Raw genomic sequence first — 19412 nt, forward strand, 5'->3', positions numbered from 1 at the left:
GAAACCAGGTTTTAATGTGATAACTGTCCCAGTTAGGTCTATTCCCAATGTAGGACGAGGATTGCTTAAACCTGTAACAAATGATAAATTTAGTATTGAAGAAGGTATAGTAGATATAGTTAATGATGAATGTACATGTCTAGCGTTTTCTCATGAACTCATGACCATCAGTCCTGAACCCATGGAAATAGATGAGATAGAAACTATTTATGAGCCAACTAATGAATCAGTGACCGAGAGTCCCGAACATTTTGCATTAGTGAAGAATTTGATTTTTGAAACTTTGCGTACAGATCATATGAATGATGAAGAGAAAAGGGAGATATTTGATTTAGTAATTAAATTTCCCGAAATAATCAAACTTGAAAATATCCCTCTAGGGTCGACGAACTTACTCAAACACAAAATCAACACAGTTGATGACAATCCTGTATACACAAGAAATTATAGGTACCCTCAAATTTTCAAGAAAGACGTTCAAATTGAGATAGAAAAGTTGCTAAAGAACAAAATAATTCAACCCTCAAACTCCCCATACAACTCTCCAATATGGGTAGTTCCCAAGAAAATGGATGCTTCTGGTCAAAAGAAAATTAGAATGGTAATCGATTACAGAAAACTCAATGAAAAAACTATAGCTGACAAATATCCTCTACCAAATATTGAAGATCTATTTGGAAAAATAGGACGAGCTACGTATTTCTCGACGATAGATTTATATTCTGGTTTCCATCAGATTGAAATGGACCCAGAGTCTGTCCCAAAAACAGCTTTTTCAACAGAAGACGGCCACTTCGAATTTCTAAGGCTTCCCTTTGGATTGAAAAATGCACCCCCATTTTTTCAGCGTAATATGAACATACTATTTGCTAGAATGCCGAATGTTTTAGTGTATATGGACGACATAATTGTATTCTCTGACAATTTAGAGGAGCATTTGAAACATTTGAGATCCGTTTTCAAAAAATTGAAAGAACACAATCTTAAAATACAGCTCGATAAAACTGAATTTTTCAAAAGAGAATTGTTGTACCTAGGACATGTAATCTCAGAAGAAGGAATTCAACCAAATCCCGCCAAATTGAAAGCAATCAAAGACTTCCCGATTCCCAAAACCGAAAAACAAATAAAACAATTTTTAGGATTAACTGGTTACTACAGAAAAATGATCAAAAACTATGCAAAAATCGCTAAGCCTCTGACTCAAGCTTTGAAAAAAGATGTCAAGGTTGACATTTCTAATAAGGAGTACGTTAATGCATTTGAAAAACTGAAAACAATGCTACAAAACAGTCCAATATTGCAGTTACCCGATTTTTCTAAACAATTCATAGTTACTACTGACGCTAGCAATTTTGCTATTGGAGGAGTGCTTTCACAGATTTTCAATGGTAAAGATCTACCTGTTGCCTATGCTTCAAGGACATTGAACAAAAATGAGATCAATCTTTCAACCATAGAAAAAGAACTATTGGCTATTGTGTGGTGTTGTAAATATTTTAGGCCCTACTTATATGGACGTAAGTTTTTAATTCAGACTGATCACAAACCTCTCCAATGGCTTCATAGTATTAAAGAGCCAAATTCCAAATTGATAAGATGGAAACTTTTGTTAGAAGAATTCGATTTTGACATTACCTACATAAAAGGGAAAACCAACTTTGTAGCGGATGCTTTGTCCCGTCCTTATGACGTCACTATGATGGAAAATGAAGAGAATGGTTTTCGAGGTTTCGAGGATGGTTTTCGAGGTTTTGTGAATGATTTTCAAGGTTTGGAGAATACTAGTGATGACCCCCACGAATATGATGATATAAGTATAGACGATTTGATAAGGTTCAATACTAACACTGACGTACCCTCGATAGATAGTAGTACCTACGAAGATTTTTTTCAACGAATAGGTACATTAGGCGAGCGGAATGATAATACTGGTAATGATAACTTAGTAAATAATGCTAATCAAGGAAACTTTGTAAATAATAATGCTTATGATGACATTGATCGTGAGAATATCGTGAGTAATGATAATAACGATGACGAACAAGAAGCCGAGAACGATAATCGCAGCTTAGCTACGATACACTCGCAAGAAAGCTCAAATGAACAGGTAGTTATAGCTGATGATGATAAGTTGCTTAATATTGAGCATAACCAACTTATTCTTGAAAGAGGTGACCAAGCCCCTCAATTAAGAAAAATTTTTGGTAAAAGACGATTGACCATTTATTTTAGGAACGCTAACGATTATGATGACATGAAAAATAAATGTATTGAGTTTTTGAAACCAAAAACAGTATATGGAGTTTTCTGTTCGCGAGAAGGTGTTTTGTATGATGAGTACGAGAAAATTTTCAACAATTTTAAAAATGTGTTATTAGAAACGTTCGATTCGATAAAACTGAAAAGGTATAAGAAAATGAATTTAGATATAGTGGATACTGATGAACAAAAACAGATAATTTCAAATCACCATGAAGGAAAGACGTACCACAGAGGTATCAATGAAACGTATAATCAGGTAAGAAGAAGATATTACTGGCCATCAATGCTACGAGACGTAACAGATTACATTAACAAGTGTGCTGTATGCCTGAAAGTAAAGTATGATAGACAACCTGTTAGAGTCACATATAAAGTCACTCCTACTCCAGATAAACCATTTGAAAAACTACAAATTGACTGTTTCCAATACGATAAAATAAAGTTTTTGACAATGATTGATTGTTTTTCCAAACGATTAACAGTCCATCCCCTAAAAAGTTTGAACCAAATCGATATTCAAGAACGCCTGAATGATTATTTTTCATCTTTTCCCCTACCCAAAATTATACAAATGGACAACGGCCGTGAGTTTGACAATGCAGGTTTACGCGACTTTTTGAGATTGTACGGTGTTGAAGCATACTATGTCACTCCTGGACACCCAGACTCTCAGGGCTTAATTGAAAGAGCTCATTCTACGCTTATCGAAATCCTAAATGCAATTCAATTGGAGAATAAAAACAATTCAACAGAAACAAACATGAAACTAGCAGTTATAGCATTTAATAATACGCTCAACTCAACTCTGAAAATGACTCCCATGGAAATAACTTATGGCATATCAAACAATCCTTTTGTTAACAGAGTTACGGAAAGATTGGTGACAGAACAACAGTCTCACCAATATTTAGAAAGAATGAACTTAGTTCACAAGTTGATAAAGAATAAAATTGAATCCGAAAAACAAACACGCACTGAACAACTGAATGTCAATCGTGAAAAGGATGTAGAAATTGAAAAAGAACCTTACATTAAAACAACTTTTAACAAAAAAACTAAACCGAAATTCTTCAAAGTAAACTACAGTAAAGACGATAAACTAGCTACGAACCCTCGAGCAATTCAGAAACGCCCATTTAAAGTACACCCCAATAGAATGAAACGCCCCAAAAAACTGGTGAAACGAAAGAACTTATGTGTTACAGGACACGATGATACCAATCCTACTTCTCCTGTTGCTGGCCCCAGCAGCACCTTATGAAATGATTGATCTGAGCAAATCCTCCGGTGTTGCTCCCATTAAAATTCAGAACTCCTTTATTGTTAACACGACATACACATATGTTCATAAAATAAGTACTAGCTATTTAAGATTAGAATTAAGTAATATAGAAACATTTATTGATTTTTTAGCTAATAAGGATATTGATAAGAGTCGCCTAAGCATCATGAAATTAAATTTAAAGTATACGAAGAGTAAATTAAATCAAATCCAATCAATTAATTATAGACAAAAACGAGGCCTTTTTAATAGTGTAGGATCTGCACTTTCTTGGCTCACTGGTAATATGGACGCTAACGATAAGGAACGATATGATAAAATTTTACAAACTGTGCAATCAAACGAATACCATCTTAGTAATAATGTAGAAAAACAATTTGCTGTTAATCATAAATTAATGGAGGAATTCAACAATGAAATGAAAACAATACGATCAAATAATATGAAAATCAGTAATTACTTTAATTCATTGTATAATGAATCAAACAGAATCGAACTTAATCAGCAATCCTCATTGTTATTTGACTCTCTCTTGCTTTTAAATAATAAAATTTCTGATATTGTAACAAGCTTAGAATTTTGTAAATTGAATGTACTCCACTCGACTATTATTTCTCACGATGAACTTTTTCTCATGCACCGAAATTCGAATTTTAGCTTCATTTCAAACGATGTCAGTGTAATATGGAAACTCAGCAAAGTCCATTGTGCAATGTTTAAAGACCACATTTCTTATTTCATTGAAGTACCGCTACAGTCGGCAATTTATGAAACATTTTTCCTGTTGTCATATCCTGTCATTCAAGAAAATGAAATTGTAACAACAATTGTACATCCTTCTTTTGTACTCCGTAATGATAAATTATTTTTTGGAACTTGCGAACTTATCAATGATAATTATTATTGTAGTAATATAAGTCGTATTGAAAATTTATGTATTGAACAATTGTTAGATGATAGAGATTTAAATGGATGTAATAAATTAGTTTTAAAAGATGGATCTTCTTTAGTGAAATATATTAACATAATTGATAGTTTTATATTATTTAATGTAAGTTCATGTATAATTTACAGTTCTGCCAAGAAGAAAAATGTTACTCTCTTTCCAAACAGAAAAACTAAATTGTTAAAAATTGATAACTCAGAGACTTTAATTGGATATTACAGACCAAACATATTTTGGGAAAATGAAGTTATTGTGCCAACTAAACTTATAGAAAATAAGAAGATTTCTAATTTTAGTTTTGATGAAGTACATACTGCAAACATAAAATTTCAACAACTTGATATTATTGATGAATTACCTCTACAAGACAATAGAATCATCTATATTGTTGTAATTACTATATTATTTATTTGGTTGTAATTTTATTGATATTCATTTTTATTAAAATAATTTGGCAAAAACTGTCCATTTCTAACTCAAATAATTGTAATTCTGGCGTGGATAACGATATTGTTAATACCGATTCCCAACAAATGTATCCAAGATTGCCATGTAACTAATACTTAATTTTTGTACTTGGACTTAATACTATTTTATTTTTGAAGCTGAGGGCAGCTTCACACTTGGGGGGGAGGAGTTACATTTGGTAACCCCTTTATAATGCTGATGTAGCTATGCATTGTTATTTACTAGCCATTAGTTTAGTTGCTTTTTCGAGTCAGTCTGTTGCCAGAGCTCGTAGAGCGTACATCGCTTATAACCATGTATTAGATGTATTAGTATGTTGAAATAAATAATTCTTTTTAAAAAGCCGGTTGGTTATGATGATCAGAAATAGTAGTCGGTACGGCGTTCTGGGAGATTGCCGAAGCATATTCCTGAGTACTCGCTTTTGTGCCTTGAATAATCTGATAATTTCAGCTGAAGTACCCAGAAAATATCAATCCATATGTGAGCAGAGGCTGAAAGTATCCTTAGTAAGCAGAAAATACTACCATAGAGGAAAGATAGCATAACGAGATAACCGATGGTAAAAGGCGTTTATGTTCCAAATTTCATTGTTTCAATTTCAACTCAAGCCGATAGTCCTAGCAGTTCTTTTTCGTGAATCTATGCTACACTGTTAGTCTCTCATACTGTGCCGTTCTTACACTCTAACCCGGCCAAAACAGTAATAATAGGCAGTAGTAGTCGACAGTAATCTGCTTGGAACATAAACGACCTATACCATGGGATATCCTCTTATGCTATCTTTCCTCTATGACACTACTTTCTGATGTAAAATATATGTATATATATATATATATATATATAATATATATATATATATATATAATATATATATATATATATATTGTATATTTTTTAATGAATGAATTTATAATAAATTTGAATTTGTTGAAAATGTTTTTGTTGTTTGTGCAGGTGCCTCAATTCGGCAACTGCCTGTCGCACCACCACGGGCCACCACATCACCACCCACACGCACATCCCCACCATCACCTGGCCGGCTTCCTGGGCGCCGCCCCCGGTCACAACACGCCGCCTCTCACGGCCGTGCAGGCCCCGCCGCCGCCTCCCTTGCCCATCGAGCTCGACCTCATCGTCGACCCCCACCACTCTCACCCCCACCACCATCACCCCCCGCCTCCTCCGCCCTTCCACCACTCGGCTCCCCCCCCTCCGCTCGTGCAGGTAGCGTCGCCGCCATCCATCTTCATCTCAGAGGTTAGTGATTGCTGTAATATTATAATCAGCCTATAGTAAAGTAATTAAGCTTTACAACAGGTTTTTGGATACTTTTTACTGCTCACACTTTTTAAAGTTTTTTTGTTTTGGATACTAGCATTGTATGTTGACTTGAAAAAAGTTTTTATTCAAAAGTGATTACTGAAATTATCAAATATCACATTAAAATAAATTAAGGAACTGATTAAAGAACCTGAGTTATCAAAATAAAAATAATCTCATGGAAACAAGTTTTTTTTTACTTTTTGAGATATGAACGCCTATACATGAAACAATACTTTCAAATTTGGTATGCATGAAATTTTGTGGATACGTTCTAGACAGTATTAATGATTAAATAAGCAGATTAAAACTCAAGCATAATAATTAAGAATAATATAAATATAATAGATCATGTTCTATTACGAGGGTGATTTTTTCTTCAATCTCCGATTGGTCATAAATATAATACAAATGTTTATAAAAGAATAATTATCTCAGTAAAAGTTACTTACACTTATGATTATTCTTCAACATGATTGCCGTGAAGGTTGAGGCATTTGACATACCAGTGGACCAGCTTAACAAAATCCTCTTCATAAAATGCTGCCGCCAAATGAGTTCAAGTGGACTCTGGTGTTGTTTTCGAGCTCCTCGTTAATTTGGAAGCTCTGCCCTCAAAGTCATGACTTGATTTTTGGGAATAGGTAGTAGTGGTCCAGTCAAGTTTGTATGGTGCCTCATGTGATTTTCTGGAGAAGCCGTTTGGTTGCACCAGCACTGTGAGGTCGAATTGTCATGGACCACAATGGTTCCATAAGGCATTTCAATGAGGGCTTCAATTTTCCGACACCAATCAGCAAAATATCAGGACTCATAACTTGAATAATTCTTCGTTAGATTTATGCTGAACTATTGCTTTTTGCTTGCAAAAATGAATAACCTTATACAACTAGTATTTAGCGGGAGACTCGAGTGAGGCGGTCATGTTTCGGGGTCTATAACTCGACAACAATTATTAACGGTCTGGCCACTGTGAATACAGGGCTTCTGATAGGGTGAAAAGCTTTCCAGCTCTGTGAAATTCACCCCCCCCCCTACCACTGTGTCTGAGTCTTATGATATGTGATTGATTTAGTGCTTTATTTATTATGTAGATTTCAATATAATGCTGGCTTATACACTCATATACAATAGCTTACAATACAGAAACGTGTTAGAAGAATATTCATAATTTAATTCGAAATAATTATTATTTAACTGTCTTCTTCTTCTTCTTCTGGCATTACAGCTCGATGTGAGCTTAGCCTCTCGCACTAGAGCCCTCCACACATCACGGTCACATGCCTTTCGTCTCTATGCCACAACTCCCATTCTCCGGAGATCATCCTCTACTTCATCACTCCATCGATTGCGTGGCCTCCCTTGTCGTCTTCTACCCTCCATCCGGGCCTTATAAATTGCTTTTGGCATTCGTTGATCCGCCATTCTCTCAACATGACCTGCCCAGCGCAGTCTTTGTGATTTAATGAATCGTACTACATCCTCACCCTTTAAAATTTCATTTATTTCCTCATTTGATCGTCTCCTCCAGACTCCATTGTCATTAATGCCTCCATATATGCGCCTAATAATCTTCCTTTCGAAAAATCTCAGTTTGGTGGCATCAACTGCAGTTAAATTCCAGGTTTCTGAACCGTATGTGATTGGTCTTACCAGTGTCTTGTAAATTTTGAGCTTGGTTGCTCTAAATAGTGATCGAGAGGTAATTAATTTAACATTCGCAAAGTAGGCTCGATTTCCAGCTATCAATCTCTGTCTTATCTCGTCACTCACTTTATTAGCACTATTCACGTCAACACCCAGGTATGAGAAATGTTGTATGCTTTTAAAGGACCATTCTCCAGTTTCGAAGTCATTTACTCTTCGAGCAGCATTTCTTGTTATTATCATATGTTTAGTTTTTCCTGCATTTACATCCAGGCCCATCTTCCTCCCTGCCATCAGGAGCTCCTCGAACATACCTTTCAGCTCACTTTCGTTTCTGGCAATGAGTACAACATCGTCGTCGGCATATGCACAGATTTGTCTAGATTTGTGAACAATGCAACCTGTGTTTGTCACACTTTCCAGTACCTGCTGAATGGCAATATGAAGAGAGTTGCTGATAGAGCATCTCCCTGCCACACTCCTCTTGACAATCTGAACTGGGACCCGCATCTACCTTCCACAAGTACTCTGGCTCTAACATCATCCAATGTCATTTGCACCAACCTCACAAGCTTCTTGGGTACTCCTTTTTGCTCCATGTAACAGTAGAGGCTATCTCTGTTTACACTATCAAATGCCTCACGGAAATCCACAAACAGCATGTCAATAGAATGTTCATATGCTTTTTCCATCATTTGCCTTATAACAAAAAGTTGGTCCACGGTTCCTCTTTGCTTTCGGAAGCCACACTGATACTCCCCTACAATTTCCTCTGAGTAAATACTCAATTTCTGCAGTAAGAGATTCGAGAAAACCTTATATGCCATATTAAGTAGGGTTATTCCTCTGTAATTAGCACAATTCATTTTATCTCCTTTTTTATAAATTGGACATATCACACCTACCTTCCAGCTTTCTGGCAGTTCTTCTTCATTCCATATTTTCACAATTATTGCATGAAGCTCTTTAGTTAACGCACTTCCAGCATTCTTTAATAATTCACTGGTCACTCCATCTTCACCAGGGGCTCTGTGATTTTTCATTCCCTTAATTGCACACTCAACATCTCCCAGTATTGGTGCCTGTATATCTGGCTCAGCACTTTGATACTGAAACCTTCCCATTATTATATCTTGATCATTTCTTTCTCTGTTGAGTAGTTCTTGGAAATGTTCTGTCCACCTCGCTGCCACTGCAGCTTCCTCATCCAGCATTGCACCAGTCTTGTCTTTGCATCCACTAAGACGTGGGCGGTAACCTTTCCTAAACCATTCAGTCTCTTTGTAGAAATTTCTAATTTAATTTCGCTCACTGAATATTGTTCGATGGATTCCAGCTTTCTCCTCCACTTCTCCTTCTTTTTCCACTTTCATATCCTGTTTGCCTCTCTCCTCAACTGATCATATATTTCCTGTTTCTGCCTAGTCGCTCTCTGCAGCAGTTGCTTCCTAGCCTGGTTCTTTGCCTCAACTGCATCCGAACATTATTGATGAAACCATTAATTTCTTGTCCTCCTTTTCTCTCCAATGACCTGCTCCGCTGTCCTCACAATGATCTCACAGATCTCCATCTCTCCTCAACCTGCATCTCCTCATTATCTTGAATTTCCAGCTCTTGCAATCCCTGCTCGATTGACCTTCTGTATCTGTCACCTACATCAGGGTCATTGAGTTTTTCCAAGTCCCACCTCTTTTCCTGAGGACGTCTACTCTGTGCATTTGACAGCCTTTCCCTTATAACCGCTTTAACAAGAACATGATCAGAATCACAGTTTGGGCCTCGGCAAGCTCTAACATCGATAACCGATGAAGCATGCCGTGCAGAAGCAATCACATGATCAATCTGATTCATCAAATTAGTTCCTGGCACTCTCCAAGTTCCCTTGCGTATTTTTTTATGATCAAAGACCGTACTTTTGATAAGAAGATTGTGCGCTGCAGCCATTTCTGCCATTAATAATCCATTTTCGTTTGTTTCGTCGTGTAGTGAATGCTGACCAGCAATGCCCCTCACAAAGTCCTCTTTTCCCACCTTTGCATTAAAGTCTCCTAGGATGAGGGTCATGTCATAACACGGTATTCCATCAATAGTCTTGTAAAGCTAGAAATCCTCTTTCACTAATACTTCTGCATCCTCAGTTGGAGCATATGCAGATATGAGTGTCATGTTTCTATAACGTCCCTTAATTCTCAATTTGCATAGTCTATCATTTATTGGTTCAAACCCCAATACACTCCTGGAGCATTTTCTTGTGACCAGAAATCCAGTGCCACTTTGTCCACTTTTTTGTTCATTTCCACTATAGTAAATTGTGTATCCCCCTTTCCTGATTTCACCTTGTCCCTTCCATCTGATTTCCTGCAATGCTACAATATCAATACCAAACTGGATAATTTCTCTAGCAATTTCCTGCATTTTTCCAGGCATTAGCATTGTTCTTACATTCCACGTGGCAAGTTTCAAATCATATATTTTAATCCTTTTCCTTTTCCGTGATTCCGTTTCATTTCCATTCCAGTTATTTAATCCGTGAGATCCATCCGTCCGAGGCTCTGTGCGAGTGTTCTTAACAAATTTGTTTTTACAAGATGGAGGAGTTAACCCAATGCTCAACTCCCAACCTGGAGGACCAGGGTCGTTTGTTTAGAGTTGCCCTCTCCTAGGCACTTGCTTTCACCACAGCTCTCAGAGTGTGCCTATCCTGGATTTTGTTCGGGTTTACTCCCTTGGCTCTTCTGCCCTCTCCGCCGTTGAGATTTCTCCTCATCCGCCTTCGAGGCCGTTGACCGGGTGTCGCCTAGTAACCCTAGGCAGAGGCGCAGTGGATGCTTAAAGTATGTTATTCACACTGCCTCTAGATGTTGTGAGGCTAATACACAGCATCCACCACTTGCTGGGGTTCCCGGGATTGCCACACCCGTTAACTTTCATAATGAAAGTTCCCCTGAGGGGTTATTTAACTGTACATGATATGAAAAAGCAATTTAGAATTACTATAAGATAATATTGTTTTGCATCTACATAAATTGGCGTAGTTTTGAACATATCAATGTCGATTCTTTGGAAAAAAATACTCCGAATATCCTTCCCAGTAACTCTCTACCAAAATATTGGAGGTTGAAAAAATGAACCTCCTATGATAGCATGACTGATTCGCCGCCAATATCTTAAAATTATGTGATAGCGAGCTCTGCAGGACGAAGGATGTTTGAATTGCATTCAAGTGGCATCTCATCTATTGCATCCTATTGTTGATGTGATTTTGAGTGACTACTCATAGCTGCTCATAGGTGCGCACTTGAAGTTAGTGTGTAGTGTAGCAGTTGATGACTGAGCAGTGCAGGTGATTGTGCAGGTGCGTAGCAGTCAGCTGGATGTGTTGGGTGGGGGCCGAGTGGGGGGCCGTCAAGGTCACCCGCCCCCGCCGCCCCCCCAGGTAAGCCGCCACCGCAGTGGACCGCCGCCTCCGCCGCCCCGCCGCTGGGCGCGCACCCCCAATTCGCCCCTCCATCCCAACTGGCTCCGGCTCCTGTAAGTAACTACCGGCGGCTTCATCTACATTTTGTTGATTATTATAATACAATATTGCTATTCTACTATTTCCTATTGTTCTTATGTTGTGAGCAAGTTTTTTTGATTATTGAAAATGAACTCACAAGTTCGCTATTCTGGATGTGCCAATTTATTTATCATGTAATCTATCTTTTGTATTTTTTATTTTAATAATGTACAGTAATTAGATTGAATATCAGACCGAAAGTATAGTTTTCTTCTCATTAAATAAATTTCAAATTACAGTACAGGATATAATATTTAGAGAGAACTGATGCTATTATTATAAATAAATAAGTTGTAAAATAATTTGTGACTATTGCATAATTAGAGTATTTTATCATTGTGATTGTGTGTCGAGAACCCTCCCAGGGTTGCTCTTTATTGACTCATATTCTGCCTGATCATCAGATGTTTAGGATGCAATTATGAATTGAAATTGTTCACCCTCAGTTATTACGTATATTACCTATCTATATCTTATCAATAATTGGTGCATCACTGTTAGTTGCATCTAAAGATATTTCTGCCTTAATATGCCAACTCATAATGATCAGGTTCAAATTTACCCTGATTTTATACTTTCCAACGGTTACATTTAACAACGGTTGTAACACCATTTGTTGAACAGGTTAAGAAATTTTACCTCAATATGTCTACTTTTCATTTATTATCAACTAGCTCCGCCCACTGGACCGTATCGCTGAATCATATAGAAATATCATCAGGCTCTCTCCGTTCGTGTGCATTTTCATTTGAGCTTGCTTTCTTCCGTAAAAAAAGTATTAAGATATGAAAATATTGTTTTCTAGTTCATTCCGAACCGATCATACGAAACGCTTCTAAGACCAGTTGAATTCAATATTTGAGCTCTATTAAAATGTTGGTTTTTCAAATCCGTTGAAAGAATTTTCTTAGAATTTGAGTCTCAAATCTTGAATATATAATATTGACGTCTCAAACAAATAAACTCACAAACACAGTCATATAATCTTTTATAATGTCGATTCCTGCTCAGTAATGTAGAAGAAAAACTGTAATTGATTGACAAGTTGGAAATAAAAGTGTGTAATAAAATATATTTGTGCTTATAAGAATATAATTTTTCTTTCTTACAAAAAAGATTAAAGGAATATTGTATTTGTTAGCTTCATTCCAGTAATTAAATAAAGAAATGAATAAGAATACTGTTTATAATTTCTGTTTATTTATTTATCATTTACAATCAACTTAAGGACAAATAAACAGACTACAGTCCAAAACTTGTTTTCATCCCAATTTCATAAAATAAATTGTCCAAATAAAAGGTTATGTGAGATAATAAAGATTATAATTGAGATATTAGATGATTAATGTAAATGCATTAATTTTGAATTTGCAGAGCAATGTTCTCGAATCCTCCGCTCTCGCCCTACAGCCAAGCTGAACTGAGCAGCCCGGATTCGACAGAGACGGAAAACTACGAGGCCCTGCTGAACCTAGCTGAGCGACTAGGCGAGGCCAAGCCTCGAGGCTTGAACCGACTTGAAATTGAACAGCTTCCATCTTTCAAGTGAGTGATTTTTTTATTTAAGTGAGTTATTTTACAAATAATTTTATTTTAGTAAGACTCGGCCACTGCGCTCAGGTTTTTAACCTTTTCAGGGACTTTCCGTATTTAATAACAATAATACTATTTTACTTTTTGTGTAGGTAGTTGAGAAGTTGATATTGTGGTAATTATTCTTATTAAATAAGAAGACTAAGAAATTGTCAAAAACGACAGATTTATTGAAAGTTAGAAAGACCGGTAGTTCAGCGTTCGAAGAAAGGCGTGGAGAATGGTTAAAAGAGCGGCTAGTGGGACGATGAACGGCGCGGCGGTTGTTAACAGCTGAATGTTAACATTATGAAACATATGGCTAATGTTCGGTGCACGGCTCGATGCACGGCGGATTGTACGATTCGCTACGCTGTTCGAGGTTCGGTTCGGCATGTGTAAATTCCTTTATATCCATTTGAGGTGTAGTACCGCATCTGGTGTCGGTATTATCGATGTTGAAATTATTGGTAGTAAATCAAATCACATATGTTTAAAATAACCTAAAATGCTCTGTTTAATATTATTATTATCATTATTGTAGGGACGGATTCAAGGATCCAAAGGTTCAATGAACCTTACACGTCAACAGAAGCTTATTGTGTTCCCCAAGTAGTATGTTAGTTAGGCAAACTAATGCATGTTTGTGTCCTTTACAGGAACCCGAAGTTTTTCCCTATGCTAACATCCCATTCATCACCTTTTTGCTAGTCGCAATCCAGCAAACCAGTGGTATATACTTGGCAGTCTCTTCAGACTGATTGGTCCTCGTGACCTATGTGAGTTCCAATCCTGTCCTTCTTTGAAGGTCCTTCCGCTGAGGAAGGGGTCGCCAAGTTGCCGCTAGGGCGCCTGGCTACCCTTGACTCAGCCTCTTGACCCACATTTGTGCCTGGAGTTTCACCCATCTCTGGTCTCTGGGGGTTTTTCTTCTTACCCCTCCGAAACTTTGCAGGGTCAAAAGCCTCACCTCTCCAAAGAAGTTTTGCCTGAATGGCCGCCCTTCTTTGAGCAGTGGTGAGTTTTGGCCTCTCCACCCACAAACTCGTGACCTAGGTGAGCTCCACTTCTTTTTGTAGGTCCTTCCGCTGAGGGAGGAGATGTTAAATATTAGGGCAAGGAAAGTAAAATTCAGCAACTGCAAGCCACCTGATTATGAATAGTGAAAATGACAACCTCGCCTCGAATAATCCAAGCAGGGTTTCATTACAGCCTTTCTAGAGGCAATCAGCTGCTTACGTTTGAAATAATTCAGTCAAATATCTCGTAAATTGCCAGCTTTTAGCATACAATATTTGGTACACAATGCATACCATGCAGCCGCTCTCCTGAATTTAAAATTCCTTGGAGACCAAAATACGATCTTCCGATTACTTTTGACAATTGAAAAAATAATTTCAATTATTTTTAGAAACTTTCTCGCTTCCACCACCTACTTATCTTTTGAAACAGAAAAGTTTCTAGTATGTCAAAAATTTCATGTTTTCTACTCGAAATGTCTCGACATTGACGAACATAATCATTAATTAAAAATCTGGTGTGGTACACTCACACAACTTTCCTTGCTTATATTTGAAACTACGATCAGACTTCTGTATATGTGTATATATAATTGTTTTCAGAGTACTTTTTCCTTTGTGTAAATTGTGAAATTCGATGATGTTTTTAGTCGTCATTTTCTTAAAGTCGTCAAAACAGCAGTTCTACAGATGAAATATCTCGACTATGTGTTCTTTTTATGAGCTGCGCTACCTACCTACCTCATGCACGAGAAGGAGGTAACTAAGTCCATTTCTCAAGGATGGGGTGGACCCCCAATTAGTTTCACAGAAAGGAGACTCATGCTAGTTGATAGAGCTGATAAATAACTATATAGGGTATGAATTTGAAAAAAAAATCGGTCAAGTTATTTTGAGAAAATCGTGAAACACATGGTTTTTCAGTAATTATCCGCCATTTTTCTCAAGAATATTACGGAGCTTCTGCAATTTTCCCAGAAATGAGACTAATGTCAGTTGATAGGGCTTATGAATAGCTATCCATGGTATGAATTTGAAGAAAATCGTTAGAGCCGTTTACGAGAAAACCGTGAATAACATGGTTTTTTAGTGATTATCCAACATTTTTCTCAAAAATATTACGGAGCTCCTGCAATTTTCCCAGAAATGAGACTCATGTCTGTTGATAGGGCTCATAAATAGCTATCAATGGTATGAATTTGAAGAAAATCGTTATAGCCGTTTTCGATAAAACCGTGAAAAACATGGTTTTTCTGTAATTATCCCCCCATTTTTCTCAAGAATATTACGGAGCTCCTGCAATTTTCCCAGAAATGAGACTCATGTCAATTGATAGGGCTTATAAATAGCTATCCATGGTATAAATTTGAAGAAAATCGTCAAAGCCGTTTTCGAGAAAACCGTGAAAAATATGTTTTTTTTTTTGTAATTATCCCCCATTTTTCTCAAGAATAATACGGAGCTCCTGCAATTTCCCCAGAAATGAGACTTATGTCAGTTGATAGGGCTTATGACTAGCTATCCATGGTATAAATTTGAAGAAAATCATTAGAGCCGTTTTTGAGAAAATCGTGAAAAACATGGTTTTTTAGTAATTATCCGCCATTTTTTCCGCCATCTTGAATTGAATTTTATTGAACTTCTTATTGTCGGATCCTCATGGTATAAGGACCTTACGTTTAAAATGTCAAGTCAATCTGTTAATTAGGAATGGAGTTACCGTGTTCACAGACATACACACACACACACACACACACACACACACACACACACCACACACACACACACCACACACACACACACACACACACATACACAGACCAACACCCAAAAATCATGTTTTTGGACTCAGGGGACCTTGAAACGTATAGAAAACTTGAAATTGGGGTACCTTAATTTTTTTTGGAAAGCAATACTTTCCTTACCTATGGTAGTAGGGCAAGGAAAGTAAAAGCAAGGAAAGGTCGGATAAAAATTATCTAAGCACCAATAGAAAGGACACATTCTCCCCGTTAATTTGATATAAAATTATTACGCCTTACTAAGCCCCATGATTCTGAGAAAAGTGATATTCAAAAGAAAAACAAATTTTCGTGATGCTTCCAATTTTATCATGAAAGCTTAATTTCCTTTTAATCCTTCAACCCTGGATCTTTTCTAGCACTACTAGGATATCGGGGATGATATTCTACATCATTTTATGACGTTGAATTGGAAATTTAAGAAAGTTGCAATTTTACACGATTTGGCAACCCTGTAAATTTCTTAAGATGGAGGGCCAAGTATCAACTTATTTTACACAGACTATAGTTTTCAGCTTATTTTCAACCAGTCATTGAAAAGTTGAATTTGCTCTCGCCTTTTTTCACATTATAAAATTCTGAATAAAATGAAATCATCCGGAACTCTCTATACCTAATGTGTTCTAAGTTACAAAAACGAGTAAAATTTCAACAAAATTATCAATTTTAGATTTCAATCAACAATATCTTCTGATTGCCACAATTCAAATGTATTATTCAAAATCTCTCTGGGCGTAATTTTTTCGCTTTCTGGTCTCAGGTTGAAGAGATTAAAATTACGCACAGAGGGATTTTGAATAATACATTTAAATTGTGGCAATCGGAAGATATTGGATATTTCGTATGCGAAATTGGTTCTAGACTTCTCTAATGTATCTAAACAATATATTGAATAATCAGAACTACAATATACATTGCAAACACCAATGTATATACCGGTAGTGACTGTAATGTTTTAAAGGGTGAAGGGTAAGTTAGGGAGTTTCGTTTTTCTTCTAAATCGCCTTTTTTATATTATTCTAAATACAGTGTACAGTATAATCGTATAATGGGGCTAAATTTTGATGAAAAACATACTTGTGAACTTTTTAAATATTGCTTTTTAAGAATATTATATTTTTACAAATCGACCTTCCTTCAGAGTAACCCCAGAGACCCGCCCCCCCCCCCCAACCTATATTTTTACATATTAATCATATGTTTTAACCAGCGAGGAAAACCGGGAAAAACGTAAAATATACGGGAAATGTACGGGAATTGTACGGGAATTTTCTGAGTCTGATTCAGTGGACACCCTGTTATAAAATTTCGGAGCAAGGATAAGAAAACACCTCCGGAACGTGGTACAGTTCGATTTTGGAAGCCTAACAATCATTTGAGTAGTCTGCCGTGTTACAACAGAAATTTCAACATCAATGTTATATACTGAAACAGATCTGTTACCACTTAATTGATAAAATAAAGACAGAACCTTCAGCACATAAATGTGTCTCAGTGGTAGAATATTCAGTGCTTTGAAAATTGGAAATGTATGTGACCTCCTATTAACTCTCTGTATAATTCTTATTACAGACTTCTGTAGCACTACAAGCCTTTTATAATGAGAAACAAAAGTGGATGCACAACAGGAAATTCCGTATACAAGCTTAGAATGAAAAAATGCATAGTACATAATCCGTAGAGAATGTTTAGGGAAAAACTGCTTCAAGTGATAAAATTGTCTTATCAAGAACATTAAAGACATCTTTATTTTCTTTATGTGGGAGTCCCAAGTTAATTTATAATCAAGAATCAAACCTAAGTATTTTATTGTATCAGATTGATTTATCTCATCACAGCTACATGACACATTATTACAACCAACTTTATGATATTTTAGAGAAACTGGAAAACTGAAAGGAGCTGATAAGGAGAAATATATATATTTAGTTTTAGATGCATTTAGTGCTAATTTATTATATTAGAAGTAATAAAATCATTTTTAAGTTGCACATTATGAGGGTTTTTAGAAAGTTTTTTATAGAGTTTGTCTCGATTCTTTATTTCCGAGCACAAACTATTCATCATCCATGGCTTTAGAAATTTATAATGCTTTTTCGATTGCAATTTGTGAAAATTGAGTAGTAGCATCGTCTATGTAAGAATTAAGCACATTCATGAAAGCAGAAAATTTTACATCAACATTATCATAGGCGAGAACACGCCTCCAGTCATGTTTTAATAGTGAACTATTTAGTTTCTTATAATCTACTTTTTTCCTAATTTGTGGAACCACATCATTATCATTTGTGTTTTTAATAAGGGACAATGAAGTTGATACAGCTCTGTGTTCAGTGATATGTGATTCAATTACCGCGCTATGTATTTGATTAGTGTTGAATTTTGATTTGAAGAAAATATGATCTATACAGGTAGAACTTACATTAGTCACTCGAGTGTCAATGTTGACAAGAGATTCGAATCCATTAGGCTCATCATTTCAAAATATTCGAATGCCTTATCATTGTTCATGTCATTAATATTTACATTAATATCACCTGAAATTATAGAGTTATTGCTGCCTTTGTCATTCCCCAAGAAGCCACCAGCAAGGTCATTTAAGAAGGTATCAATACAAAAAGCTTGCCATCTATATAAACCTTAAATATTGAAACAATAGTTAGATATTTCGAATTTCAACAAAATCAGCACCCTGAATTTCCATTTCTAATCTTGAACAATTAATCCCCTCATTGGTTGATACGAAAACTGCAATTCCAGAGACTCGTGTTACATTACTTCCCGCAAAATAGCCAATGTAGCCATCAATATTAAACGGAGACGTGTCATCAAGTGGCTGAAACCACGTCTTAGTCAATACTATTATGTCAGGTTCCAATTTCCAACAATTAATGTAAGCAATAAATGCATCAACATTCTTATTAAGACTGCGAATATTTTGGTGAATTATCGTTAGGTTATCGGCATCAGTCACAAAACACGAGTCTATCTCGGTAATGTCAATTAAATATTTACATTCTTCCATCATTTATAGATCCAAATGAACTTAGAATAAATAATAGAAATAGGTTCCGAAGAAGCACCACAAGCACTCAGATGAAAACAGATGAAGGGATATGTAAGGAAACGTATATGAGTGAAGAAAGAACAGGAGATGGAATTGAAAAGATGAAAGCATTTCAATATGTTTAAATTCATTGACAAGAAGTAATACGCTTACTAAAGGGGTTCAACGTCAATGAGACTCATACAAAAAGAAATAAATAAAAGATAAATGAATAAAGATATAAATAATAATAATTATCAGCAATGTGTTCCGACAATTGAAAAATTACTATTAAAAATTAAAAAATAACATATATAAAAACATGTATGCATTGTATGAAGGACAAATAAACTATTGATTGATTGATTGATTGATTGCAACACTTTTTAATGAGAGGACAATACATAAAAGTTGGGAAATTGCGATTATAAGTATAAAATGAAGACTAAGAATGTTGTTAATGTGCGACTCTGATTATCAATT

General features: G+C 36.1%; 1 protein-coding gene across 1 annotated transcript in view; it reads left to right on the plus strand.

The window, feature by feature from the left end:
- The window catches only part of LOC111053563 (RING finger protein 44), a 66506-nt gene that overhangs the window by 36468 nt on the left and 10626 nt on the right, over positions 1-19412 (plus strand). The window contains exons 10-12 of the mRNA XM_039426965.1: positions 5919-6221; positions 11275-11462; positions 12865-13035. Of these exons, the coding sequence (XP_039282899.1) occupies positions 5919-6221; positions 11275-11462; positions 12865-13035 (662 nt within the window). The remainder of the gene's footprint in view (positions 1-5918; positions 6222-11274; positions 11463-12864; positions 13036-19412) is intronic.

Source organism: Nilaparvata lugens, chromosome 4 (genome assembly GCF_014356525.2).
Source record: "Nilaparvata lugens isolate BPH chromosome 4, ASM1435652v1, whole genome shotgun sequence".
NCBI classification, from domain to species: Eukaryota; Metazoa; Arthropoda; class Insecta; order Hemiptera; family Delphacidae; genus Nilaparvata; species Nilaparvata lugens.